This window comes from Gorilla gorilla, chromosome 4 (assembly GCF_029281585.2).
Source record: "Gorilla gorilla gorilla isolate KB3781 chromosome 4, NHGRI_mGorGor1-v2.1_pri, whole genome shotgun sequence".
Classification (NCBI taxonomy): Eukaryota; Metazoa; Chordata; class Mammalia; order Primates; family Hominidae; genus Gorilla; species Gorilla gorilla.
Genome location: NC_073228.2, coordinates 79,306,702 through 79,327,671, shown reverse-complemented (window position 1 = coordinate 79,327,671; position 20,970 = coordinate 79,306,702). Strand labels below are relative to the sequence as shown.

Below are 20,970 nucleotides of genomic sequence, written 5' to 3'. Positions count from 1 at the left end.
TTAGGGTGTCAGAGGGTTTCAGGTTTCCTGGTGGTAGGAGGACAAATGGGTGATTAGATCTGGAGACTTGTCCCAGCTCCTAACACTTCCTGGACATTCCAGGAGCCTCTGGGTAAAATGTGGACACAGATGTGATGGGTCGTTCTTCATTTTCCAGGTAAATTGTCAACCTCCCTCCTGACATGGAAGAGAAGGGTCTCCTTAGTGTTCACACTGGAGACAGTAGACCCAGGCAAGAGCTGGAACTGAGACAGCAGCAGCACCTGTCTAAAGCTCAGCCCGAGTCTAAGGTTGAATGAAAGTGCCGAGCACACAGCAGGTTTCCAGGAAATGGCAGCAACGAAGGGCGCTCTCCCTTTAGATGGAAACGAGAGGACATTTCTCCTTGGATGCTGTTGGCTGCCACACTCAGAGACACCTGGTGTCCAGGTGCTGTCCTTTCCTCTCCATTATATAACATGGTTAGCAACTGGAGGTTGATGTGTGTCAAAGGAATGCAGGTTTACCAACTGTGTACTCTGTCATCAGAAGATGGGAACATCACATATGTTGCTGAGGTTTTTGGTTTTGGGGCCATTGTGTTCTGACTCACAGCTGGGGTGCATGGAGCTTGGGCTAGCATTAAAGATTTCTTAACCTACATACCACCTGTTAGCTGTAATTGGTTGGATTGCAGCCAGAACAAACACCTGCTTTCACGTTTTTTTTTTTCTTTTTTGTTTTTTTTTTTTGAGACGGCCTTGGCCTCCCAAAATGCGGGGATTACAGGTGTGAACCACCGTGCCCAGCCTGTCTTTCTTTTTCATTTTTTTTGAGACAGAGTCTCGCTCTGTTGCCCAGCTAGAGTGCAGTGGCATGATCTCTGCTCAATGCAAGCTCCGCCTCCCGGGTTCATGCCATTCTCTCACCTCAGCCTCCTACAGGCGCCCGCCACCACGCCCGGCTAATTTTTTGTATTTTTAGTAGAGATGTGGTTTCACCATGTTAGCCAGGATGGCCTTGATCTCCTGACCTCGTGATCCGCCCGCCTCAGCCTCCCAAAGTGCTGGGATTACAGGCGTGAGCCACCGCACCCGGCCTCTTTTTTGAGATGGGAGTTTCGCTCTTGTCGCCCAGGCTGGAGTGCAATGGCGTGATCTCAGCTCACTGCAACTGCCACCTCCTGTGATTCACCTTCAAGTGATTCTCCTGCCTCAGTCTCCCGAGTAGCTGGGATTACAGGTGTGTGCCACCATGCCTGGCTACCACCTTTCTAATTTATTAAAAATACATGGTTGAGGCTTACTGAGTAGGTCAAGTTCATTTCTAAAGTTTATTTCCTCCCAATTAAATAAAGTGGTTAGCAACTGGAGATTGACGTGCTAGACCAGCCAGATGTCAATATTATTGGTTGTTTACTTACCCAACATTCTAAAAACCTCAAATCACTTTCTAAAACTTAACTTTATAAACTTTATAATTTTGCCATATAAATAGAAACTAACACAAACTGAAGAATTATTAAAATCTAGCTAAATAAAGCTGTTTGCCAAAGGCAGAGTCTGAGGCCCACTGTTCTTGAGGAGGAGGTTGGCAAGTCCCAGAAGGGACCTGTTAAAGTCACACCAACACCAGACAGACGCTCTTCTTGGCCTCAGAGGCTGAGGACTAAAAGGGCCTGCAGCTATGCTCTTTCATGTCCATGTTGCTCCTACAGTTGTCTTGGGTCGCTGGAGTTCAGTGTCCCTTCCTGGAGACAGCAATGGTTTGGATAATGTGGGACTTAGCCTTTAGAATTGTCCCAACTTAGCAGCTGAAGTGACTTCCTGTGGGTGAGCCCCACGTGCATTGCTCCAAAGCAAGAAGCCCAGCCACAGCCCGGTTCAGCTGATGGCCTTTGAGCAACCTTCATTGCTCTTGGATTTTCAAACCAGTGTTTGAATATGGACGTTTGCCAGCAGGGTTAACGATGCTGCCATTCCACTTTCTCTTTTCTGTCTTTAGAGGGTTTTTGCCCCTTTCTCTTTCATCCTTAAATTCTGCTGGGGAGGTCTAAAAAGCACGATTTTTAATTGGTTCTGCCTTCAGATATCTGATGAAGTTCAAAGACACTTTCCACTTTGCTCTTTAAGCCCCTTGGTGTTTCACATCATGCCAAAACCAGAGACGAAAAAATAAAACCAATTAGCTTTTCCAAACAGCAGCATCTCCATGCAGTGTAGAGGGGCCGCAGCCGATTAGTGAATCGAAGAAAATAGTGTACAGCCCTGGGCACCCTGCCCACCTCCCAGCAAGTCTCCCTTCCTTCCCTCAGGGCCCAGCAGCTGCTGCACCAGATGTGAAAACTTTGGAGGCAGCTGACAGACTGGAACGGGGAGATCCAGTTTGATCAGTTGTCCTTTTACATAACGGCTGTTCGCTCTTCTCTGAAATTGGGTGGGGATGGGTAGCTAAAACTAATTTACTAGCTTAATGACACAACCTAGTCCCTAAAGTGGTCCATGTGGGACTCATTTAAGTGGACTTTGCACAGGAGGGCCCTGGTAACTTGGCCTTTGCTTTTTCTTGGCAGTTACCGAATACTGTTTAAAAAACAGAAAAACAAATTGGCCAGGCGCGGCAGCTCACGCCTGTAATCCCAGCACTTTGGGAGGCCGAGGCAGGTGGCTGAGGCCGGGAGTTCAATACCAGCCTAGCCAGCATGGCAAAACCCCATCTCTACGTGGTGACGGGCACCCTGTAATCTCAGCTACTCGGGAGGCTGAGGCAGGAGAATTGCTTGAACCTGGGAGGCGGAAGCTGCAGTGAGCCGAGATCGCGCCATTGCACTCCAGCCTGGGCAACAGAGAGACTCCATCTCAAAAAAAAAAAATTATTTTTTGGAGACAGGGTCACACTCTGTTGCCCAGGCTGGAGTGCAGTGGTAAGATCACAGCTCACTGCATTCTCAACCTCTCAGGCTTGAATGATCCTCCCTCCTCAGACTCCTGAGTAGCTGAGACCACATTTGCGTACCACCACATCTGGCTAATTTTTGTCTTTTTTTGTAGAGACAGGTCTTGTTATGTTGCCCAGACTGGTCCTCAACTCTTGGACTCAAGTATTTAATGGTCCTCCTGCCTCAGCCTCCCAACGTGCTGGGATTACAGGCATGAGCTACTGCACTCAGCCTTCAAATGCTATTTCTTGAGAAGTACTGTCGCATATCACAGATGACCATAAGCAACTTGTCAGCAGCTCTGCCATGACTGATCATCTAGCAAGGACAATGGCAGGAACAGAGAAGTCAGCACTGACAGTGGGAAGGGAGGCGCACTTCTCCTTGCTGCCAGCCTCAGGCACACGAAACCCCTGCCTGCAGTCCGCACCAGCACCTCATCCCCATCTCCCTGGCCAGGGGCCATGTAACTAAGATGGCATTTCAGAATCTAGGTTAATACATCCAATAAGAATCACTTGGTTCAGTGCAGCTTGGGAAATGGTAGAAGAGCTACCCGTTTGCAGCTGGTTTCTACTTCGGGGGAGGGCTCCTGCTCAGCTGACTTGAGGTTGCCTCGACTTGTCTGGCTTGTCCAGCTTGTGCCTTCTAGTCAATTCCCCCATGAAATCTAACTTGTTGGCAGAGCACTTCCAGGCCAGGTATGGGGCTCCCTTTCCAAACCTGGGCATTATTAAGAAAAAAAAAAAAAACCAAAAACCTGCCCAGCAGGCTCAGATGCCAGGACTCAGACACCTGAGGGGTCATGGGCAGCTGCATTTCAACTCACACTGCTGTCAAGATGAGGCATGTTTTTACGGGATCAGTTGTGTGGCTAAGGCAGTTCCCTCTTTACCATTATTCCAGGTGCCCAGAGACTGCCACGTAAAAAGTGGTGCACACCCAACACCGTCATGCCCCCAGCACTCAACTGAGTGATAAGTTATTTCTAAATCTCTTGGAATTAAATCAAAGTTTCTTAAACTTTTTGTGGGCCGTGAGTCCCTTTTAAAATCCTTAAAAGGTCTGAATCTCCCCTACAAAAAATGGCCCAATCACCCCTCGTGAATCCTTCCCACGCACCCTTTCATTACTCTGCGACATCAGGTCTTCCTGATGGGGACTTTAAAACTAGGTGAGAAACCACTTTGGCTGTCTCTTAAATACTGGCCTGGCCAGGCACGGCAGCTCACGCCTGTAATCCCAACACTTTGGGAGGCTGAACCGGGCAGATCACTTGAGGCCAGGAGTTAGAGACCAGCCTGGCCAGCAAGGCGAAATCCCATCTATACTAAAAATACAAAAAGTATCCAGGTATGGTAGCACACAGCTATAGTCCCAGCTACTCGGGGCTGAGGCAGGAGAATCACTTGAACTCGGGAGGTGGAGGTTGCAGTGAGCCGAGATCACATCACTGCACTCCATCCTGGGTGACAGCAAGACTCTGTCTCAAAAACAAAACAAAACAAAACAAAACAAGACTGGCCTTCAGAAGGAGGTGCCATGTGGCTCTCCAGGGATGAATGGGGCTTTAGGAAGGCAGAAGTGAAGACAGACGCCCCAGCCTTTTTGTGGAAGAGAGAATTTCCCATTTACCCAAGGCCTTAGAGCAAGCTTGTCCAATCACCAATCAGCAGCCCACGGGCCTCATGCAGCCCACGATGGCTTTGAATGTGGCCCAACACAAATTTGTAAACTTTCTTGAAACATTATTTTTTTGTGATTTTTTTTTTTTTTTTTTTTTTTTTTAGCTCATCAGCTGTCGTTAGTGTATTTTATGTGTGGTCCAAGACAATTCCTTTTCCAATGTGGCACAGGGAAGTCAAGACTGGCCACCCCAGCCGGGCGCGGTGGCTCACGCCTGTAATCCCAGCACTTTGGGAGGCTGAGGCGGGCGGATCACGAGGTCAGGAGATCGAGACCATCCTGGCTAACATGGTGAAACCCCGTCTGTACTAAAAATACAAAAAAATTAGCTGGGCATGGTGGCGGGCGCCTGTAGTCCCAGCTACTCGGGAGGCTGAGGCAGGAGAATGGCATGAACCCGGGAGGCGGAGTTTGCAGTAAGCCGAGATCGCGCCACTGCACTCCAGACTGGGCGATAGCGAGACTCCGTCTCAAAAAAAAAAAAAAAAAAAAAAAAAGACTGGCCACCCCTGCCTTAGAGGAAATGTGGCAGGTGACACAGTCTACCTTCTGGTGTGAGGGAGAAGCACCGGCTTGGCTCCTGTGGAACAGCGAGCACTGAGGCCAGGGGGTGCTTCCAAGATTGCTCTGAGGGCTCTTCTGTCAGCCTAGGGCAATGGGTTAATAAACTCATGGTCCACAGCAGGAAGAGTTTTGGTGCTTCAAAGAAAACACAGGTGTTCAGATCTCTGAAGAGCGATCCTGGAGCCCAGAGTTCCCCACGTGAACCCAAGTGGACACCCAAAGGCCTCCAAGCCTCGTCACCTTATCCTACCATGTTCCTGAACAGCATGGTGGCAGTGCTGGCCTTCGGAATGATGAGGCCAAGGTGAGTCAGGAGACTGCTCCTGGGCGGAGTTTGGCCCCAGGACTACCTTGGATCTAGGCTTGTCGTCGCTGTAAGTGGTAACACTGGGCCGCAGCTAGGAGCAGGGCAGGGTGGCTACCACGGCACCTGCTCCTTCCATGTGCAAGCCGCCACCCAGAGCAGATGTGCAGCAGCAGCTGCAGGCAGTCATGGAAAGAGAGAACAGCGGGAGTTGAAATTCTCATAATTTTAATGATCAATAGCTTCTGGTGGGCTCTGGATGGTACAGTTAAACAATAGACTTAAAGACCTCCCCCAAAGCACGTCCACACCCCCTCGGCAGCGTCTGCCTCCATCAGCATTCCACTGCCCAGTCGGACTTCCACAGCCTCAGACCCCCCTCTTGGGTTATGGAAATCCACATCTTAGTGTAATGAGCTGAAAAACCCTGGGTACACCCGTGATCTGTTATTTTTTAAAAATAACAAATATTAAGCCAAACACCTTCCCAGGCTCTGCTGCCTCACAGAGTGTGGCGATCTGAATACTCTGTTGTCTCTTGTGGGCCAGGTGGTTTTGCTTCGCTCCCTGTTCTACTGAAATCATACAGCATAGAGTTCGTAAATCTTCTTTACACAGTACACCAGGGCGGCCAGTGCTATCGTGTTGTGCAGTCTCTTTCTGTGCAGGTCGTCCTTCCGGACCAGCACCACCGGGGTGGAGGAGGTGAGTGTGTGCAGAGGCAGGCGCGACAGTTTATAGGCGTCGTACTCCACTTGGTACTTGCAGCAAGGGTCAAACTGCCAGGAGATCCCATAGAGGGTGCAGCAGGCCAGGCTCAGCACACCAGCGGGCAGGGAAATGTAGTGGGAATAATCTAAGGGCAGCGCCAACGGGGTGAAGAGGCAGGCGGTGCCCGCCAGCACGGCCGTCTTGTGCAGGCAGTTGCCCACGGTGATCCAGCGGGCTGTCTCGTCGCCAATGCGAGTGGGCTCAATCACAATGTACTTGTACTGGGCTTCCAGGGCCTGCTCCAGCTCGTACTCAAACTGGTCTTGGGCGTTCTCCCCATTGTAGATCTCATGCACAATGTAGCAGTCTGTGGCCGACAAGCTCACCCTTTTGATGGAGGGGGCAGGAAAGGGAGAGAGAGAGAGAGACAGGATGATTAGGCTGAGGAGCACTTAACTGTGTTTCAGCGCTGGGGGAGGTCTGAGCCTGCACTGTGGAGAGCACATCTCACCTGGGTCCTCATCTCCTTTAAATCCCAACACAAGATAATCAGTAAAAAGGATTTTTCCTGAAAATAGTGAAATAAAGCTGGGTGCGGTGGCTCACACCTGTAATCCTAGCATTTTGGGAGGCCGGGGGCGCGGATCATGAGGTCAGGAGTTAGAGACCAGCCTGGCCAACATGGTGAAACCCTCTCTACTAAAGATACAAAAAAAATTAGCCAGGTGTGGTGGCGCGTGCCTATAATCCCTGTAATCTACTCGGGAGGCTGAGGCAGGAGAATCACTTGAACCTGGGAGGTGGAGCTTGCAGTGAGCTGAGATCGTGCCATTGCACTCCAGCCTGGGTGACAGGGTGAGACTCTGTCTCAAAAAAAAAAAAAAAAAAAGATATAAAAAGGCAGGAAAAGCAGTGCCTCGACGTTTAAAATGACAAACACAGGCCTGGTGGTTAGCCTAAGGCTGTGGACCAACTGATCTGAGTCAGCAAAGGAGCCTAAAGGGGAAAGAACGATTCGGCACAGAATCACAGCACACACGGCAGCAGAGGGCCAACAGCCTGAAAGCCGTTCTTAGTTAATCAGGGCAACTGCAAGAGGATTCTTCACTGGAAACCACAGACCTCAGGACAGATAATGCTAAGCCCTTGCCCTCCGCACAGTTCCTAAGTAGTCATCCTGGGCCTGCAGAACAGAGGCAGAAAGGAAGAGCTTTGCCTTGGGCGAATGAAATCCAAACTCCTTTGGCTCTCCTGGAGGCCAGGCTGCACAAGCCCTGGGTGCCCTTCCCGGGCCGGCAGCAGCCCCCAGCTCCTCCCCGCTGCAGAGGGGAGAAGAGGAGACCCAGGACACTAGCCCACTGCATAGGAAAAGCGACCCTTTCCCTGAATTAGGAAAAGACAACGCTTCAAGAACAGTAGTGGGCTCCAAATTTAGTAAGCAGGAGGGTCAACTGAGGGGCTTCAAAACATCCAGCCCAGCAACGCCACCGATTCTGGCCCTGTAGGCCCAGGCCCCTGCACCACCGGCAAATGCCTCTCATTTGCATAAGAAACACTGCCACGGAGACCACACAAGGGGCTTTCCCCCTGGGACTGGGGATGCATGTTATGACCCCAACCAGCAGGAGAGTAATCCACCACACGGAAGGCTCAGCTCTGCAGCAAGGCCAGATGGCAGCCCGGCTGCAGCCCCAGCAGTGACCGTGGGCCAAGCTGCATTTCAGGCAGTCGGGTTTTTCTTGGTTTCAGGCCTCTGCGGTACAAATTTCCCACCCAAAGCAGAATCTTCTTCACCTGTGGCGGGCAGGCCTGAAGACAGGGCTATCCATGCCTTGTCATCTTTCCTTGGCTGGTTTCAGCTGAGACAGATCTCTCTGAATCTCCGCACCGTCACCCCACATCCTACTTTTCCGTTATCTGCTCATCTGCAAGAAGTCTTTATCTGGGCCCTGACGGGGACACTGCTAGACATAGCTCTTGAGGCTGGATCAAGTTTTCCAACTCATGGCTCCCAAGGCTGCACAGAGCCATGTTCTGTCACATGCCTCAGGGAAAAGCTGCCCCTTCCCTCAGCACACCCTGGTCCCCAGGATGGTCAGACCCATCTGACTAAAGGACACAAGGCTCCAGGGACCTGCTGCTCACTGCTCCCCTGCTGGAGTCCATGCCCTTCCAACTGGGAGGCTCTGGAACACTGTACCAGGCAACACAAGGGTCAATGTGGCCCATCTACCTGAAGCTCCGAATGTGCCTGACAGGAACTAGCTTCCTTTCGTGGCTAACGAGAAGCACAGCCCTCAGTGTGCACAGACGCGAAGGTCCCGTCCGCCCAGCCTGTCCTGGCAGGCACACCTGGCTGCGGTGCAGAGGAGAGTCATGGGGAGCTGAGCCACCTGGCCATTGGCCGTAACATGGGAGTGACGAGTGAAGACATTCATAACAAGCCACCCCAGAACCTCAGCCCAGCATGAAGGTAACTCCCTCCAGCCTCCTTCAAAGATGGGAGCAATTCCAAGTGAAGGATGGTGGAAATCGGACTGTCGAGAAACTTCAAGGAAAAAGAACAGGCAATCGTAGTTCTTCTTACTACTGAGACTCCTCCCAGCTCAAAGCTTTCAGCAAACAAATAAGCAAACCTAACAGGCAGGGTTGCATTCTGGTTGGATAAACAACTACTTAACGATCTCATGTGGCCACATTAAAGATGAAAGTCATTGGTAATGGGCTGACTGTGCCCCCAAGCATGGGGACCCTAACTCCGCCCCTGGGTGGGAACCACTTTCATAAAAGGCACTGGCTTGGACTTGGGCAAACGGAACTCTTTATCCTGAAAAAGTCACTGTAACTAAGCTGGGCTAAGGCAAAGCCTCCTAATTCAATCATAGGCCCTAATTAAACGGCATGCACTGGGGAGAAATCAGTTCCCTGAGGGTGGGACAAGAGCCTCCTAAACATGGGTTGCTGCCAAGCCGCCTGTGACTGTGTGCCAGTGTCACGGCTGCCTTGCCAGGGATGAACTGATGAGCTGTTACTGTGAGACTGCACGAGCAGCTTATGAAATGGGGAAAGGAGGGTTTTCCTTCTAAAGTTCTCGGTGGAGTTTTTCCATTTGGTCTTAGAGGAGAGGTAAGGGAGAGGCCAGCTGTTACTCCCAGGTAGGATTCAACAGTTTTTATTTTTGAGACAGGTTCCTGCTCTGTCACCCAGGCAGGAGTGCAGTGGTGTGATCTCTGCTCATGGCAGCCTCGACCTCCTGGGTTCAAGAGATCCTCCCACCTCTGCCTCCCGAGTAGCTGGGACTACAGGTATGTGCCACCACGCCTGGCTGCCTGGCTAATTAAAAAAATTTTGTTGTACAGATGGGGTTATGCCATGTTGCCCAGGCTGGTCTCAAAGTCCTGGGCTCAAGTGTTCCACCCGCCTTGGCCTCCCAAAGTCCTGGGATTAACAGGCATGAGCTACCGCATCCAGCCAGATTCAGCATTTTAGAAGCTACCTACAGCAAACAAGCACACCCAAAGCAGGGTCTTCACTGGCGCTGGAAGGCTGAAGGCCGAGCAGTGCCCCCACGTGCTCATATGAGAAATGAGTGGCGGTGGCGCAATGGGCTGGCTGTGGCCCTGGGTGTGCGGGGAGGGGCGGGGCCTCCACTCTCAGGTGGGAGCACTCCTGGCCAAGAGAACTCCCTTCTGGTCTCAAGTCCATCAGGCAACAGGAGCAGAGAGGCCAGATAACAAGGTAGGGGTGGAGGGCCAAATCGTGTCCCAATCTTGAGACGGAAATGGAGTTGCTTCCAAGTCAGCTGTGCATCCTACTGACTGTCAAAGCCAGGCCAGGGACACCTTGGGGCGGGCACCAGAGGCAGGCTTCCTCCCTCAGGAACACTCAAAGCAAAAGGGAGGTGTCAAGCTGGGGTTACACAATGTTCTCGCCAACACCCAAATCCACCCTAGTGCGGTACCTTTCTCTGCCCAGCAGGCCAGCGCCATCCTGAATGTAGTGAAAACCACTGTTGGTCCCACAGAGGAAATTCCAGTGGAAACCCCGGTCCTGGAACCGACTGCCCCATCTGGAAACACAGCAGTGGGCAGATCCCACCCCCTCACCCCCTCCGGCCCCCCTGCAAGCCCAGCTGGCACCCACATCCACCCAGACCCCTCTGCAGGCTCCATCGCTTGCTGGGACGGATGGGTGGGTGCGTCCACAAGTCCCAACCAGCCTGGAAGCAGCGAGAAGCCAAGGCCCTCCAGGCTCCCTCCCACCTCACTGCTGTTGCCAGGTGTGGCCCGCCCCCCAGCACAGGGAGTGAGGAGACTGGGCACCCTCTGCCCTCGGCTGTGGGAAGTCCTGTGAATGACACAGCCACAAGCAAGCACGTGGACATGGGGGCACTCGCCAGCACACATCCTGAGATGGTGGCGTGGGTCTGCCCCCACCTGCCTGTCAAACCATGGTCCCGGCCTCCTGCAGCCTCGGCGTCTTCATATGGGCCGGGCACTGTTGCTGCCCACTGACTGTCTAAGACACCTATCCACAGCAGAAACACAAAGGGCATAAGCCACACTGCCTTCAAACAAAGGCAGGGTCCTGCACAACGGCGCTGAGGCCAGAGGCTCACCAATTCTGCTTTTAAAGCCAGTTAGGCAAAGGGAATCTCGGTTTCCACTGGGAAAGGACAACACGTGAAGTCTAGGGAAGTGGATTTCTAGGATTCTATAAGGCAACAGACCCTATATGGAGACGGCAAGGTTCAAACCGAAACACACACAGACGCACACAAAGTTGCAGGATCCCTCTGTTGGAGCTTACCCGGCCACGACCAGGCAGTCAGCACTCCAACTTCCCGGTACACTGGTGGGAGTGGGGTGCTGTCAGTGCAGACACAGGTTTTTTAGCTGTCACTGCTGGGCCCTTGGGTTCAGGTCTGCACTGCTGACAGGGACTGCTGGACTTCTCTTACTTCAGAAATTCGTGGCCATGACCAGGTGCGGTGGCTCACGCCTGTAATCCCAGCACTTTGGGAGGCAAAGGTGTGCAGATCACTTGATGTCAGGAGTTCGAGACCAGCCTGGCCAACATGGTGAAACCGTCTTTACCAAACATTAGCCAGGCGTGGTGCTGCGCACCTGTAATTACAGCTACTCAGGAGGCTGAGGCACAAGAATCGCTTGAACCTGGGAGGCAGAGGTTGCAGTGAGCCAAGATTGTGCCACTGCACTCCAGCCTGAATGACAGAAAGAAAAAAAAGAAAAAAAAAGAAAAAAGAAACTGCCGAGTACTCCCAGGAGACAGCCACGTCCAGCCAGCTCCTGACCACCCAGCAGCCACCCGTATATGGCTTGCTTCTGCTTGTGGGTCAAACAAAACCTAATGAAGGAAAGAACCCAGTCAGAAGGTTGTCTCAAACCACTGCAGAGCATCACCAGCTGCCCCCCGACTGGTAAGGCCATGGGCCTTAGGAACTGGGTGACCTGAACCCTGGTGCATGGGAGATTTTTTTTTCCTTTTTTTTTTTTTTTTAAATTATATGGACTTTTTTTTTTTTAAGTAAGAGCTAGTTGGAATCTTTTGAGCCCTGGGCTTCCTAAGGGACTGTATTTTTGCTTTTCATTGCAGGTGTGAAATGACCAGTAAGAGAGCAATTAACAGAGTCTATGTTTAAAAAAAAAAAAAAAAAAAAGAAAGAAAAAGTGGCCAGGTGCGGTGGCTCATGCCTGTAATCCCAGCACTTTGGGAGGCCAAGGCAGGCGGATCACCTGAGATCAGGAGTTCGAGACCAGCCTGGCTAACACAGTGAAACCCTGTCTCTGCTACAAATACAAAAATTAGCTGGGTTTGGTGGCACGTGCCTGTAATCCCAGCTACTTGGGGGCCTGAGGCAGAAGAATTGCTTGAACGCAGGAGGTGGAGGTTGCAGTGAGCCGAGATCATGCCATTGCACTCCAGCGTGGGCAACGAGTAAAACTCCGTCTCAATAAAAAAAAAAAAAAAAAAAAGAGAAAAAGCAGCAGTAACAGCAAAGTCTCCAACTGAAAGCAAGTTCAGGGGAAAAGGCAGGGTTCAGAAGAGTGTTTACAGTATGCTATACGTAGTGTATTTTTAAAAGTCTCTATTTGCTTTTATATGCACAGAACACTTCTGAAAGGATACACAAAGACCTGATTTTTATGACTGGTCACTAGGGAGGGAACTGAGGGGCTTAGGAAAGAAAAGGAAGGGAGGCTCTTTCTAGTAAATGACTTTTGATCCTTTTGAATCTGGCATGATCTCTGGTACTTAAAGATCACTGTCAGAAGTGGGTCTTAACATATGGAAGAAGAAAAGTAAAAGGATCAGTGTCATGATCCTAAACACATCATGCCAGCACTGAGGGAGCTTTGGATTCTCTGAGCCTTTAGTGCTGGGAGCAGGGGTCAGCCTGTTCCAGCACCTCAGGGGGACTGCTGCAGACACTGAATGGGACCGCCCTCTGCTGCCTCAGGATAGCTTGCAGGCACTCATAAAGTGGGCATCTTGAACTTCCTCCCTCAGCCTTCAACCAGAGTCAGCCTTCAGGCCCTCATCTCTCCACTTTTGAGCCCAACTCAATCAGCTCTCGCAGTCAGCAAAGGAATCCCCTGGCAACACTAGCATTCCAGTTAAAAGGCGGCCACAGTGAAAACTCAGCAGGGCAACTCCACGGCACCTCTGGGATGTGGGCAGCCTGTGCCTGTCCCAGCAGCCACAGTCTGGAGGCGTCTCCCCAAAAGGCAAGAGCCGCACAAGAAGGTTCAGAGCAGGACTGTTCGGTGAGAGCAAAAGATGACAGGAGCGGGGAGAGCAGAATCACACCTCCTCCATTAGTGACATGAATCAGTTCCAGTGGCCTGAGACAGGGATACAACTCTCACACATTCTAAGGCGGCAGAGCTCTGGGACGTGCCACTGAAAGCCAACTATAAGGACAGCAAGGGTGCTGTGGTGCACTTGGGGCACAGGGTCTCCGCTGCAGGAGGAGGCAGGCCAGGGTAACCCTAGTTCTCTATCGCGCTGGGTGGGGAGCCCACACAACTATCACTTTGCCTTTTTTAAAGTGTGGTAAAATACACATAAAATATACCACCGTAAGCACTTTTAAGCGTACAGTTCAGAGGCACTAAGCACATGCACACTGATGTACCAACCATCACCACCATCCACCTCCAGGATTCCTTTACCTTCCCAAACTGAAACTCTACCCATGAAGTGATCCCCCCATTCCCCACCAACCCCAAGCCCCTGCAAACTACCATTCTACTTTCTACCCCAATGAATCTGACTGTACAAGTACTTCATACAAGTGGGATCATATATAGTATATGCCCTTTTGTGTCTGGCTTATTCCACAGAGCATAATTAGTCTTCAAGGTTCATCCATATTGTAGCATGTATCCGAATTTTCTTCCTTTTTAAGGCTCAGTAATGTTCCACCATATACATAAACCACATTTTGTTAATCCATTCATCTGTGATGGACACTTCGGTTTCCACCACTGGCTATTGTGAATAATGCTGCTATGAACATGGGTGCACAAACATCTCTTTGAGTCCCTGCTTTTTTTTGGGGGGGTATATATATCCAGAAGTGGAACTGCTGGATCATATAGCAGTTCAATTTTTTAGTTTTTTTGAGGAATCTCTATACTGTTTTCCAGAGCAGCTGCACCATTGTACATTCCCACCAGCAGCGCACAGGGGTTCCCATTTCTCCATATCCTCACCAACACTTGTTATTTTCCGTTTTCTTTCTTTTGAGGCAGTCTCGCTCCATCGCCCAGGCTGGAGCGCAATGGCGCTATCTCGACTGACTGCAACCTCCGCCTCCCGGGCTTAAGCAAGTCTCCTGCCTCAGCCTCCCAAATAGCTAGGACTACAGACATGTGCTGCCACGCCCAGCTAATTTTTGTATTTTTAGTAGAGACGGGGTTTTCACCATGGTGGCCGGGCTGGTCTCGAACTCCTAAGTGATCTGCCAGCCTTGGCTTCCCAAAGCACTGGGATTACAAGTAAGAGCCATTGTACCTGGTCTCATTTTCTTTATTTTTATTTGTTTATTTATTTTGTGGAGACGGAGTTTCACTCTTGTCACCCAGACTGGAGTGCAGTGGCGCAATCTCGGAGCACTGCAACCTCCACCTCCTGGGTTCAAGCGATTCTCTTGCCTCAGCCTCCCAAGTAGCTGGGATTACAGGCACGTGCCACAACGCCCAGCTAACTTTGTATTTTTAGTAGAGACAGAGTTTCTCTATGTTGGCCAGGCTAGTCTCGAACTCCTGATCTCAGGTGATCCCAAAACGCTGGAATTACAGGCATGAGCCACCATGCCTGGCCTGATTTGTATTTTTTAATGGCAGCTTTACTGAGATAGAATTCACAGCTTTACTGAGATAGAATTCACAGAGCAACTCCCCCATCGGAGGTGAACGATGAGGTGGCTTTCCCAAAGTTGTGCAACCAATAGCACAACTGATCCTGGTGCATTTTCATCATCTCAGAAAGAAACCCTGTACCAATTAGTGGTCCCTTCACATCTCCCCAGCCCTCCACAACCACCAGTCGGCTTCCCAACTCTCTGGATATGCCAATTCTGGGTATTTCATTTAAATGGAATCCTGTAACGTGGTCTTCAACAACTGGCTTCTTTCATTTTGCATTATGTTTTTAAGGGCCATCATGCTGTGGCATGTTTATTACTTTTCACATATTGTAAACATAACTTTTGATGTGTTTAACATATAACTTTAAAAAATCTAAGATAAGGCTGGGCATGGTGGCTCACACCTGTAATCCCAGCACTTTGGGAGGCTGAGGCGGGCAGATCACCTGAGGTCAGGACTTCAAGACCAGGCTGACCAATGTGGTGAAACTGTGTCCCTACTAAAAATACAAAAATTAGCTGGGCGTGGTGGCGCATGCCTGTGGTCCCAGCTACTTGAGAGACTGAGGCAGGAGAATCGCTTGAACCCCGGAGGCAGAAGCTGCAGTAAACCGAGACTGCACCACTGCATTCCAGCCTGGGTGACAAAGTGAGAGTCCGTCTCAATAATATAATTTTAAAAACCCCTAAGGCAAGATATGTAAGACAAAGTATCAAAGGTGCTATACATGAAAATAGATCAGGCTAGGCGCGGTGGCTCATGCCTGTAATCCCAGCACTTTGGGAGGCCGAGGCGGGCGGATTACCTAAGGTCAGGAGTTTCAGACCAGCCTGGCCAACATGGTGAAACCCCGTCTCTACTAAAAATACAAAAATTAGCCAGGTGTGGTGACAGGCGCCTGTAATCCCAGCTACTCAGGAGGCTGAGACAGGAGAATCGCTTGAACCTAGGAGGTAGAGGTTGCAGTGAGCCAAGATCACACCACTGCACTCCAGCCAGGGGGACAAGAGTGAGACATTGTCTCAAAAGAAACAAGAAAATAGATCAACAGTGGTTTTCTTTGGATGGTGGCGTAATAGGTGACTTGTCAATTTCTTCATGCTTTTCTATATTTTAAAAAAAAAAGTGTTTCTTTTTTTTTTTTTGAGACGGAGTCTCGCTCTGTCGCCCAGGCTCAAGTGCAGTGGCGTGATCTTGGCTCACTGCAAGCTCCGCCTCCTGGGTTCACGCCATTCTCCTGCCTCAGCCTCCAGAGTAGCTGGGACTACAGGCAATCGCCACCACGCCCGGCTAATTTTTTGTATTTTTAGTAGAGACGGGGTTTCACTGTGTTAGCGAGGATGGTCTCAATCTCCTGACCTCGTGATCCGCCCACCTCGGCCTCCCAAAGTGTTGGGATTACAGGCGTGAGCCACCGCACCCGGCCAAAGTGTTTCTTTTATAACAGGAAAAATAATTATAAACTTATTCTTAAAAAGAAAAATTCTGTTCAACCCTATATCCCTTGAGGTAAAGGGACCATATATACCCGTGGGAGGGCCTCCTTCCACTGCCAAGAAGAGCGGGAGGTGGCTCACTTCCTGCTCCAGAACCTTCTCGGTGTCCATGAAAGGCAGAAGTCTGGATGCGGGCAGCTTCTCATGGCTGAGGTGTCATGCTGGTGTGTACCTGTAGTCCTGCCCAAAAAGAGGAGGACAGTTCCAGCTCCGTTTCCCTTGAGCAAACACTGGCTAAGCTGCCAGGCCAGCCACCATCACCTTCCCGGTTCTGAGAGACCCAGCAGAGGCAAATCTGAGTGGAAGCATCCACATTAGGCCCCTTCCTGGAGTGGGGCCCGGGCTCACAGGCAGGCCTGAAGCTCCATGAGGGCAGAGGCTGCATTTTCATCATAGTTTCCCCAGCACTGGGCCCGAATGTAACAGGTTCCCAAAAGACACAGGTTGGAGGGACATTTGTAATGATTACAGGCATGAGCCACAGGAGTCACAGGAGGAGAAAAACAATTATGGTTATTAAGAGAACTGGTACCAGAAAAAAGTCAACCCATCCGTCAGGCTGCTTTTCACTTAGTGAAAGGGTCACTTGATCACCTATGATACAGGAGGTGCTGGGCTGGACCTCCACCCGCTTCTGCCTAATTAAGCCCTGCTTCTTTGGGACCCACAGAAAGCAGAGGACTGAAGCAGTGAAAGCCCGTGCCCCAGACTCAAAGGCACGGGCATGCGGCCCCACGGCCTGAGGACGGCTCCCACAGGCCAAGGAACTTTCACAGGACACCCAGCCCTTTCGTTTGCTTCAGAGGACACTTTCCTATTCTGCGCACTGGTAACTGAGCAGCCCTTCTATCTGGGGAGCAGGAACACGGCGCACCGAGTGTGGGAGTCGAGAGGGTGGATTCAAGTTCCCTCTCGGCTGCCTACTGGCTTTGTGTCCTAGGGCAAAACACCCGGCCCCTCTGAGCCAGTTTCCCGTGTTGTCAAACGGGGCCAGAGGCCCTGGCTCTCCCAGAGGACTGCAGTGAAGATGGGAACAGTCGCCAAGCACTGCCCCTCTGCCTAAGGCACATGTGGCTGTTGAAATTTAAATTAATTAAAATTAGACATCTTAAAAAATTCAGTGCCTGGCCGGGCACAGTGGCTCACGCCTGTAATCCCAGCACTTTGGGAGGCCAGGGCGGGTGGATTCCTTGAGCCCACAAATTTTAAGACCAGCCTAGACAACATGGTGAAAACTCTGCCTCTACAAAAAATACAAAAATGAGCTGGGCGTGGTGGTACATGCCTGTGGTCCCAGCTACTCGGGAGGCTGGGGTGGGAGAACGGTTTGAGCCAGGGAGACGGAGGTTGCAGAGATCCGAGATCACACCACTGCACTCCAGCCTGGGTGACAGAGCCAGACCTGTCTCATAAAATAAATAAATAAATAAATGAAACCTCAGTTCCTCAGAGCCACACGTGGCTAATGGCTGCCCTAATGGACTGCAGGGACACGCCAGGAGTCTGTCATGCCAGAAACTCCTACTGGACAGCCCTGCTCTGAAGAACTGTTATGACTACTACATGGCTGTCAGCTTTTCCTGAGAACTGTGCCCATAAAGTGGCTGCTGGCACCAGGGCGGAACACCGTGGCAGTCAGGAGGTTCCCGGGTGCGCTTGGTCATGGAGTGCTGCCCAACTCCACCCCCCGCACCTCGCTCATTGAAGAACAGGTGCACACCGACAAGCCGGGGCAGAGGAGCCACCTCCCCACCTCCGTGGAACCAGGTGCAGCCCTCCCCTCTTCAGAAAGGGGAGCCTTCCCTGGAACATGACCTAAAGGACTGAACCACTGAGACACAAATTAATGCACTTGGAATCCAGGCTGCTTGAGTGAACCAACGAAAACAGAAATTCTTGAAAACTTGAAGGCACATCAATGCTGAAGAGGATGAACCCCATCCTTACCTACGAATCCAACTTCTGCGGCCAGAACATGTGGCTTTGCCTTTGTTAAAGAGCTGAGCAGAACCCCACAACCCGTGGCTAAACCCCCACACACTTGGGTGCAGATCCCGTATCTGCTCATCTCATCCCAGCCAGAAGGAAACAAAAACTCCCGCCACACACAAAAGCAAGCATGGGAGTCTTTCAAGAGAGATTAAATACTCCCAAACCCTGAGAGTCTAAAAGGGAAGGATCAGATCAGAAAGGGAAGCTGTCACCCCGGGACCATGACCCAACCTGCCCCCGGGGCCTGTGCTCCATCTGCTCACTGGATGAACGTGTAAGGGCCACCTGGGACCAGGCACACCTGAGTTCACAAAGAAGAGGACAGGTCCTGGGGAATAAAGCATGGCAAGGAAAGCCATGAAATTCAGCCCAGGGAACTGGCTGCCTATAAAACGCTGGAGCAGGTGGCCGCGCAAGCCAGGGGAGGGGCAGGCCACAACAAATAACTTCGCGCTAAACCTGAACTTTTAGCCCCGTGCATCTGGCCCTCTGCACACCCCAGCTTGCCTCATATCATGCTCAGAAGCAGATCAAGTACATCTTCACGTGATTATAAAAACAGGAACTCAAGAGCACACAGCTATACTCACATTCCAACAATCACGGAGGGCTCAGGGAGGTTCAGGGGCCCTGAGAGAGTGAAGCCGAGCAGCCCAAGTAAGACAGGCAGGGCTGTCTGTGAGCTGGTCCGGGCTGGCACACGGTGGCAGAACACAGATACCTGCACTGTGCTTTCCTAGATGGGCAAGTGTGTCTCAAAGACGCCGACAGGACAAGTGGCAATCTGTTTGATGTGCTCGTTGCCAGTGTGCTGAATTTTGGACAAGAATTCAGGTTACAGCTCAGAGTCTGATGTTCTTCATTACAAACACTGTTGGTTCCCTAGATTTAATGGAGTGGAGAGAAAAATCAACATGCAAGCACTACCATTCTGCTATTTCCACCCCTCCTATTTTAGTCGAAACCAGCACTGTCCATATCATAACTTTCTGCAGTGATGGAAATGTCCTCCACCTATGCTGTCCAGTATGGTAGCCACAGGCCAGAAGTGGCTATTGAGCACTTGAAATGTGTCTAGTAAGACTGAGGAGCTGAATTCTTCATTTTACTTAATTTTAATGAGTTTAAATGTAATTGCCACATGTAGCTGGTGACTACTGAACTGCTGTGTTAATTCAGCACTAATTCTAGAGCTGTGGTTCTAGACTCAACAAGGTAAAGCAAGAACCCACATGCTACACGTGCTAAACTGGACCATCCAACACACAGCGCCGGCAGTAATACTGCAGGCAGTCTGACACTGGGTGGGACCTTTAAGTACAATGCATGCTTCAGAGTTGGTAGCCGCTGGCAAATCTGGCAAGTGTGCCCAAAGTGTCACTCTGTTCTAGCCCCTTCCCCAAACCAGATAATGTTTCCCTCAGCTTCAGCAAAAGCAGATGCTAACCAGGTGTGAGCAGCAACGGGAGAGAGCACTCGTATAACATGGAGCTGAGATTTGAGTCAGCACAAATGTGACATGGAACAAAGTCATTTTAGAGAGCCATAAACAGCCTACTTCAGTCATAAGAGCCAATAATACACTCAGATCTCATAATCTAGAGTGCTGGGCCATCAGCTAATCCGCCCTGCCCCACCTGAACAGTCATCACCAACTGAGCAGGAATGGAGGGATGCCCAGAAGTCAGCTCGCTAGCCCCACAGCGGGTTATGTTTCCATCCCCTGCTCAGCATGGGAAGAGCTTAGGGAAGCTGGGCTCGGGGAAATGACTCTTCCAACAGAACCTGGCTAGGTGTTTACAGCAAGAGCAAACAGAGAGGTAGTCTCCACCCATACCACGTTATCTAGGAGAGTAGATGGTGACAGCCAAACTACAAAACCAAATGCCACATTCCTGCTGACACACAACATCTGCGTGTGTGAGTAGAGCCTTCAGTTCCAGGCCAAAGGTGCAACCTGAACACCTACAGAGACCAAGCAGGCAAATGCATTGAGTCAAGCTGACAGGTGATTTGAGTCAAGCTGTCAGGTGATTTGAGTCAAGCTGTCAGGTGATTTGAGTCAAGCTGTCAGGTGAGGAACCAAGAACTGGAACCAAGCACTTGTCCCGACCAAAAAGAGTCAGCCACTACCCAGCTTTTCAGGGAGCGTTTTATATGAAATCTGCTGGCAACTAATTTAAATTCTCTTAAAAACTGTTGAGGTTCAACAGTCAAGGACTGGATCCAGCCTATGCACTGCTAATTTGCAGATCCATTTTGAATAAAAACTTGTCTCAAGCCAAAGCAAAAACAATTCTCAGCATCTATTTTCTTAGATCAATAAAAGCTTAACCTGTGCTGGCAAGGCTCCTGTTCCCTGCCTGAGGCATCCCTATTCGGCTCTTTTCAGTTGCTTTTAGTCCAACAAGAGGGCGTATGTTTCTAATACTTTGTTTTCTAAACAGGTTATTTCGTATTACTGTTTGCATTGAATATCTTGAAAATGTTTGCTAGTTTTTAAGAGCATCTGAAAACCATTGAGGTAACTTATTTAAATGGTCCAATCTAAGAAATACCAGGCGGGAGTTAGAAAAACAAAAGTGTGTTTACCACTGCTTTTCCAAGGAAGAGGAAATGCAGAATGGGCAACGTTGGATAACTGGGCTAAAGAATAAAGTGCAAGCAAGCTAAAGGATTCTATCACAACTGCCAAACAGGAAGAATCTTCCCAGCTGGGAAAGCCATCTGCAAGCAATAGCAATGAACAGGGGATGGAATCAGTCACAGAAAAGGAATAATGCAGAGTAGTTGAGAGGAAGATAACTTTTCTGTTAGACGATCGTCACCAAAAAGACGGGGAGGGGGAGAACCAGCAAAACCAAAACTTTCCTTTTTTGCTGACCGCTGCTATAACAATCAAGC

General features: G+C 50.4%; 2 protein-coding genes across 6 annotated transcripts in view; one reads left to right on the top strand and one right to left on the bottom strand.

Annotated features, from left to right (window-relative positions):
* Positions 1-642, top strand: part of DHRS7B (dehydrogenase/reductase 7B) — a 67,504-nt gene extending 66,862 nt beyond the window's left edge. For both annotated transcript variants that reach the window (XR_010133831.1, XR_010133832.1), the window contains exon 8: positions 158-642. The gene's annotated coding sequence lies outside the window, so the exon portion shown is untranslated. The remainder of the gene's footprint in view (positions 1-157) is intronic.
* A 5,040-nt stretch (positions 643-5,682) lies between these two features.
* TMEM11 (transmembrane protein 11) overlaps positions 5,683-20,970 on the bottom strand; it is a 16,435-nt gene continuing 1,147 nt past the window's right edge. Inside the window, exons 2-3 of one of the 4 annotated variants that reach the window (XM_055385920.2) lie at positions 18,788-18,948; positions 5,683-6,569 (exon numbers count right to left, since the gene is read on the bottom strand). In XM_055385920.2, coding sequence (XP_055241895.1) covers positions 6,053-6,569; positions 18,788-18,948 — 678 coding nt within the window. In that variant the 3' untranslated portion in view covers positions 5,683-6,052. Of the gene's footprint in view, positions 6,570-16,110; positions 16,255-18,656; positions 18,949-20,970 lie in introns of those variants that run through there. The other 3 variants (XM_019028436.4, XM_063706583.1, XM_031010826.3) reach the window with 3 other exon arrangements.